Genomic DNA, 7389 nt, shown 5'->3' with positions numbered 1-7389 from the left:
AATAGAAACAAGCGTAATCCATCCTTCGCCAGCTGTGAGATGACAATTATAAGCTTTACCAAAAAAAAAAAAGATGACAATTATAAATTTCTATCCAAAAAGAAAAAAAAAAAAAAAAGACAATAATAAAGACTACTTGAGGAATTCATGCCAACCCGGCCCAACAGGGGAAATCAGGGCCAGGCTAGACTGAGCCTAGGTGGAGCAAAAGAACCTAGGGTTGGGCCGGAGTTCCCGGTTGCTCCCCTACCCTAGGCGCAGTGTAAGCAAAGAAGGGTATTTTGGTCTCATCGACCTTTTGGCTTTTGCGATTCAGTTGTAAGTCGCTAAGGAAAAGGAATCTCGAATTTCAGAATCCTATTTGGGAAGGAAGAGGAACGGCAAAACCTGCATCAAGCCATCAACAGATCTTTGTCACTTCATCACAAATACCCTCTCTATCAATTCTAGCCTTCTAGTTCTAGCCTAGGAGGAGTTCGCTTCTGGCAGCACAAGTTACTAATCCGAAACAAACTCACACGTTGTCCACGTCCCTCTCTCTCTCTCTCTCTCTCTCTCTCTCTCAATATATAAATTGGGGAAAAGAGCGCTACCTGGTCGCTTCTACTTCTCTGATTCGAACTCTTAGATCAGATATTGCCGACTTTGCTAATCTGGAAGCGCATCTTTCAAGGTTTCATCTGCTTGCTTCTTTATTTATTCGTAGTTTGCTACCCTTGTTTTAGATTTAGATTTCAACCGTGCGTGACTGATGCTTAATTTCCTAACAGTGAAGGTTTGCTTCTGCTTCTCTGATTCGAACTATTAGATCAGATATTCCCGACTTGCTAATCACGAACAATATTTCCAGGTTTCATTTGCTTGCTTCTTTATTTCTTCTAGTTTCTGACACTGGTTTTAGATTTCCCCTTTGCGTGGCTGATGCTTAATTTACTGATATTTAGAATTTTCTTCGTTTTGTTTTAGGATTTTTAGTCTTGACACTTAGATGATATCTAGGTTTTGGAGATGATGCCAATGGTAGCAAGTTAGCAACACAGAGTTACAAAGAGGAAAATTTGTATTTTATTTTGTTTTCCTCCTTGGGAAATTCTATGCTGGTTGGGGTTTAATTGTTTATGTATTTAAGATGTTGTAGATGGCTGTGTCTCTATATAATGATTTTACATGTTATCAAGCTGAACTGAACACCATGATTTAACAAACCAAGAGTTAATCTAATTGCTTGGGTTAGTAACAGATAAAGTATAGCTGGAACGAAACTAAAGCAACAATAAGAAACTCAAATTGCTGTCACCTCGGTAGGTGTAACACTTATCATGATAAATTATCTATATTTTTAAATAATACTTTGGCTTTACTAGGCTTATGAGCAACATTGCAAACATTTAACCACTAGAGAGAGATGGGCCTGTGATTGCACAGGTGATGGCCTCAAACGTGTAATTTGACATTAAAAAAAAAAAAAAATGAACAGTTTGATATTCGTAAGATTCCACATTATTTTCTCTTTTTATATTTTACTTTGGGAGGATAGTGTTGCAAATAATATTACGTAGATAAGAAAAATTTATTGACTATGCCTATAGGATTTTATGAATGCTTGGACTTAAGTTTTTGTCCCTTCTTTTATCCTTTCTCAACCTCTTTGCCAGTTTACTGTTCGACTTGACTTGATATTTGGGCACCATTTAGCTATATGCATTTGGATCCGTTCTAGGTGAAGGGGCTACCCAATTTCCTGGCATAGATGGAGAAAGCTTCAAATTTGTTTTGGTCCATGTACCTGTTTCGTAGTTTTCAATTGATTAGGTTGTCCATGCGCCTTGTCTGTTATGTTAAGCATATCACTTTTTTAGTTGCGTGAACCTCCTAGACATGGTGTTTGCCATGACTGCTGCAGGTTTTTCCTTGGGATTTTCAGTTCATGCTTTTGATGTAACAGTATCAAAAGATGAAATTCTTAGAATGGAACATATTTGCTCCGGTTACTTTCAGTTAATCCTTTGACATAACTGTAGAGCATAGTTGGAACTTTTAGTTGTTTTTCTTGCATTTTTTACTTGGTTTGTGAGGATCGTATGCTCAGGTCCACTATCTCATTTTTCATGTGTCATCTATTCTTCTTTATTTGGAAGATTGAAGAAACAAATAGAATAATGTTTTCCAATTGCCAGTATAACATCGCTGTAGCTTATGCACACATGCATCTTTGGGTTGCTCTTTTCTTTGAAGTATCCATGTGTATTATTGATATATTCTTAGTAGTAGTGGAAGATTAACACAAGGTTAGATAATGCTAGTGGAAGCTTCGCATAAAGATGTTTCATGTAGTAGGATCCACTCACAGGCGATTCCTTAACCAGCAGAAAGCATGCTTATCAAGTCATCCTCCCTTCTGATGGGTGGCATTATCAGTTAGGATCTAGAGACTCATAGAAAAGATTTGTGAATTAAACGAAGGACGTTTGTTTGTATATTGGTTCATGCTAATCAATCTTCTTTGTTTACCATTGGAAACTTCTCATTGTGCTATCCATGTCATCAAAATTTTGTATTATTTGTATTAAAGATATGGAGGGAGTTTTTATCTAAATTTCCATTCTTTGTCCCTAGTGTTCTAATACTATATTTTAGTGTTTTCTTTTTTTTGTTCATTTTAATATGGAGTTTAGATGAGGGCGGACCTTGGCGCAACGGTAAGGTTGCTTCATTGTGAACAAGTTGGTCATGGGTAAGAGTCAGGAAACAACCTCTCCACGAAACAGGGGTAAGGTTGCGTACATTATGACCTTCCCCAGACCCCGCAATGGCGGGAGCCTTGTGCACTTGGTACATCCCCCTCTTTAATATGGAGGTTAGATCCTTCTTATTTAAAAACTCTGGAGGTATTGTCAATAAATTTTAATCCGGACATCCCTATCAAATATGTTTGTCTATAGACTAAATTGTTTTATCTTATTTTACAGTCATGGCAGGAGTGGCACCAGAAGGATCACAATTTGATACTCGTCAATATGATACCAAAATGAATGAATTGTAAGTTCCACCATTTTTGTTCATGTTGTCAAGCTTGTTTTCAGTTTGTACTGATTGTCATGTATGTTGTTCTCTGTGCTTATTGAAGTGTGATATTGTTTATATTTTGTACCATCTGCTGACTTTGTATGGACGAGTTTCTTATTGATGTTTGGTTTGTTAATGTGGGGCCAGGCTTGAATCTGATGGGCAGGATTTCTTTACTTCATATGATGAGGTATATGATACTTTTGATGCTATGGGCTTGCAAGAGAATCTTCTGAGGGGCATCTATGCATACGGTAGATCGAAATATGATTCCATTATTTTTATGCTCAATTTATTTATTTATTTATAGATTTTGGTTTTTATGCTTCAGTTCATATAGTATTAATTGTACATTACATGTAACCTTGTTATTCCTTCAAGTCAATGCAACCATTTTGTTATGTACTATTCTGGGTACTATTGGACTTCTCACTATTTTTTTTTTTGGAGGGGTGGGGGTTCACTATTTGAGACACTGCAACAATTCCATTAGCATCCATATTTTACAGAGCATGTGCCCATATAAGATGCTGATGCATACTATTGTCCATTTGTACTAGATCGAGTCCATCCCATTGTTGGACTCTCTCTTGCGCCTGCCTGATCAGGCTCTTATTTATTTATATGGTTTTCTGGGGGTTTAGTGTACCTATTTGAGTTGGCTTTTTCCCCTCCTTTTACCCCCTATTTTTGGTGCTGGTAAATGTTCTAACTTGGCTTGCTATTACTTTATTTCATGGACTCCCATGAACCCCAATTGTAGTGGTGAGACAAAATTTTGATTTGCTTCTTGATTATTTTCCTAGGGTTTGAAAAGCCATCTGCCATTCAGCAAAGGGGGATTGTGCCATTCTGCAAAGGTCTTGATGTTATTCAGCAAGCACAATCCGGAACAGGAAAAACAGCAACTTTCTGCTCTGGAATTCTGCAGCAGCTTGATTATGGTTTGGTGGAGTGCCAGGCTTTGGTCCTTGCACCCACCAGGGAACTTGCCCAACAAATTGAGAAGGTCATGCGTGCACTTGGGGACTATCTTGGTGTGAAGGTTCATGCTTGTGTGGGTGGAACCAGTGTCCGTGAGGATCAGCGCATTCTATCGAGTGGAGTGCATGTTGTGGTTGGCACTCCAGGTCGGGTCTTTGACATGTTGAGGAGGCAGTCTCTGCGTCCTGATTATATTAAGATGTTTGTTCTGGATGAGGCTGATGAAATGCTTTCAAGAGGTTTCAAGGATCAGGTTAGTTCTTTTATCTATGATCTTGATTTGATAGTTTGTTCTAAAACAACAGACAACAAACTCAGCCTTATCCCAGCTGACATGATAGTTTGTTGTGCTTGTTTTATTTTCCTATGGTCACCAATTTGTTTCATCTGCTGTTAGCACTTCTGTTGTTATGGCTTACATGTGTAATATACATAGTTGTCACATGAAGTTGGTTTCATCATTACAACGTTTTAATAAAATTCCAAGTGCTAAAGTCCCATTCCTTATTAAATTTGTCTTCCTTGACAGCATCAACGTTGGTATGCTCCCCTGATTTTACACTATGCTTAGTTTTATCTGCTTGGATTAGCTCTTCTCTTTGCACCCAATGTTAATCTGGGGTTGGTTGCTGACAAAGATCAATATAATGAAGTGAGGGTAATCACGGTAGATGGAGAAGTTTAATTATGCTGAAGGGTTGAAATAACTTGCAATGATATTTAGGAGAAAGGGAAACTGATGTAATTGGGACAAATGGAAGAACAGTAGTCCAGTCGAGCTTTGGATTAGTTTGTCAACTTTTCAATAACTTGCGACTTAACATTTCAGATTGTTTTGAGAGATAGGACTTGAATTAGGATATTCTAATGATAATAAGGCACTGGAGAGATAGCAACTTAGGATCAGGTGCAGCATCGCCTGGTTAGAATTGTTGTTGGACATGTTCCCATTTGAGAAAGTTTGGTTATCACTAGTCTTCTGACTATGGCCAAACTTGGTGAAGCAGTAGGTGAGGCTTGGGTAAGATAAATTAATAATTGAATAAATCTATTGTTGGAGTTGAGTTTGATGTAATGACTGAATTCTGTTTTTGAGTTGGAAATAGTGAATTGCAGTTGTGGCGGTAGTTGGAACTATTTGATCATCAACTGGAAAGGTGTTTGTAGTGTAACTGACAACGGAAGTATGGCATTTTCCCCTGTTCCGATGCTTCCTTCTTTCTCGACCTTCCCTCCTGTAATAGCACACCACATGCCTTTATCTTTCTGTTTTTTGTAGTTTCATGTTTGATGTGAAAAAGCATTTCTTTTAGAAATTTTGGATTATTCTCTCCCCTCTTTGTTGCTTCCTGCGACCTTAATCGCAGCTTCACCCCCAACCCCCAAATAGTTTGATGCCTCAGGATTTTGTAGACGGGGATGGAACTGCTTCTTTTGTATGGTTTCTACTGATTTTTATTTCTTGCTTTGCACTTCATCTAAAAGTCGATCAATATAATTTGATGGATGGTTCCCCGGTTAGGGAGTGGTGTTTAAGAGAGAATCTTATTTTTTATCAATGAGATAATCTGGCCCGCACTGATTAATTCCTCAGTATGATCTGTAAGGTTTGTTGAGGAAGTATGAACTCTTTCTGAGTAATTATGACATGGATTATGGAATGATTGTGATATTCAAGCTCTAGTATTTTGTATTATTCTTGTACTATTGGTGGAATTGTGGTTGTTATTGGTTTTCTCTGTTTTGTTTTCATTGTCCCCTTTTATCTCCCTCCCCCCTCCCTACACAATCAGCATTAGTGAAATATTTGTTTTACTGCTAAGTCTGCTATCAGTATTATTTTGTTGATGATGATCTGTTATTAATGTTCTACATTTTTAATTGCATGCATATGTTTAATGTATTCATATATGTCAACTTTATACTGGTACTTTCTGGGCCACAGATGTTTTTTCTAATTGTCATTTTTCACGTTGTCAGATATATGATATTTTCCAGCTATTGCCATCAAAAGTTCAGGTAGGAGTATTTTCAGCCACAATGCCTCCTGAAGCCCTTGAGATCACGAGGAAGTTCATGAACAAGCCTGTGAGGATCTTGGTTAAGCGTGATGAGCTTACCCTTGAGGGTATCAAGCAGTTCCATGTGAATGTAGAAAAGGAGGACTGGAAGCTTGAGACTCTGTGTGATCTTTATGAAACACTGGCTATCACGCAGAGTGTCATCTTTGTCAACACTCGACGTAAGGTTGACTGGTTGACAGACAAGATGCGGAGTCGCGACCACACAGTATCTGCCACTCATGGAGATATGGATCAGAACACCAGAGATATTATCATGCGTGAATTCCGATCTGGTTCCTCCCGGGTGCTCATTACCACAGATCTCCTGGCCCGTGGTATCGATGTCCAGCAGGTCTCTCTTGTCATAAACTATGACCTTCCCACACAGCCTGAGAACTACCTCCACCGTATTGGTCGTAGTGGACGGTTTGGTAGGAAAGGTGTTGCTATTAACTTTGTGACGCGGGATGATGAGAGGATGCTCTTTGACATCCAGAGGTTCTACAATGTGGTTATTGAGGAACTGCCTTCAAATGTTGCAGACCTCCTCTGAATTTACTTTTTCTTTCTTTGTTTTTTGCATGATATGCTGCCTTGCATTTAATGAAAACTATTTAATATGTTTTTAGTGGGTCTAATACCTTATTTTAGTGTCATTGAACCTCATCTGACCGAGTGATATAGATCCTTCATATTTGCAATGGTGGAATCCATCATTTCCCTTTCTTGGGTGTGTGGGTGGTATTTGTAATCTGCATCTTATGAGTCACCTAACCGAGATATAGCTTGGATTGGTTCACTTTTCTTTTGTTTGGCTTTATTTTTTACATTATGTATTATGGTCAGAGGGGATACCAAGTAGAATCAAGTGGTTTTCATTTATGTAGGAAACTGGATTCGAATGGATCTTTGCTCATTCTTTTTGACATCTTACCATTCTTTAATTTTGGATGATGATGAATTTCGCTTAATACTCATGGAATCATGGAATTTCTCTATTGTTATATAGTTATTTGGGATGTGTGTCAGTGGCCTTGAATGTTTGAGATCATTTTCTTTAGTGTAGAAACGGTGACAAAAACGAGTCTTTTACACTAGTTTGGTCTTTTGGTCTTAAACTGTCAGTTTCACATAACCATTAAATCAAGGCCGTCCGGGAATTTTTAATTGGCCGACAAGGAGATTGTGGGACCCAGACAAACCTAGTTAAGGACACTTATTTTTAGTAGTAATGGTATAATAATACTCTCCTTACCAAATAAATAAATAAATATAT

At 38.1% G+C, this 7389-nt stretch overlaps 1 protein-coding gene across 3 annotated transcripts; it reads left to right on the top strand.

Moving 5' to 3' along the window:
- Nucleotides 1–322: 322 nt before the first annotated feature.
- On the top strand, nucleotides 323–6912 carry LOC122084290 (eukaryotic initiation factor 4A-15). Of its 3 annotated transcripts, XM_042652414.1 has the most exons (7): nucleotides 323–673; nucleotides 771–850; nucleotides 967–1028; nucleotides 2970–3039; nucleotides 3214–3320; nucleotides 3873–4303; nucleotides 6031–6912. In XM_042652414.1, exons 4-7 carry the CDS (start codon nucleotides 2972–2974, stop codon nucleotides 6664–6666), a joined length of 1242 nt encoding a protein of 413 aa, XP_042508348.1. In that variant the 5' UTR covers nucleotides 323–673; nucleotides 771–850; nucleotides 967–1028; nucleotides 2970–2971; the 3' UTR covers nucleotides 6667–6912. The 3 variants fall into 3 exon arrangements, with proteins under 3 accessions (XP_042508348.1, XP_042508346.1, XP_042508347.1); XM_042652412.1 differs by lacking the exon at nucleotides 967–1028 and having other exon boundaries at nucleotides 324–673; XM_042652413.1 differs by lacking the exons at nucleotides 771–850; nucleotides 967–1028 and having other exon boundaries at nucleotides 324–673.
- The last annotated feature ends 477 nt before the right edge of the window (nucleotides 6913–7389 follow it).

Source organism: Macadamia integrifolia, chromosome 7 (genome assembly GCF_013358625.1).
Source record: "Macadamia integrifolia cultivar HAES 741 chromosome 7, SCU_Mint_v3, whole genome shotgun sequence".
NCBI classification, from domain to species: domain Eukaryota; kingdom Viridiplantae; phylum Streptophyta; class Magnoliopsida; order Proteales; family Proteaceae; genus Macadamia; species Macadamia integrifolia.
The sequence above is the reverse complement of the archived record's forward strand: the minus strand, read 5'-3'. Positions and strand labels throughout refer to the sequence as shown.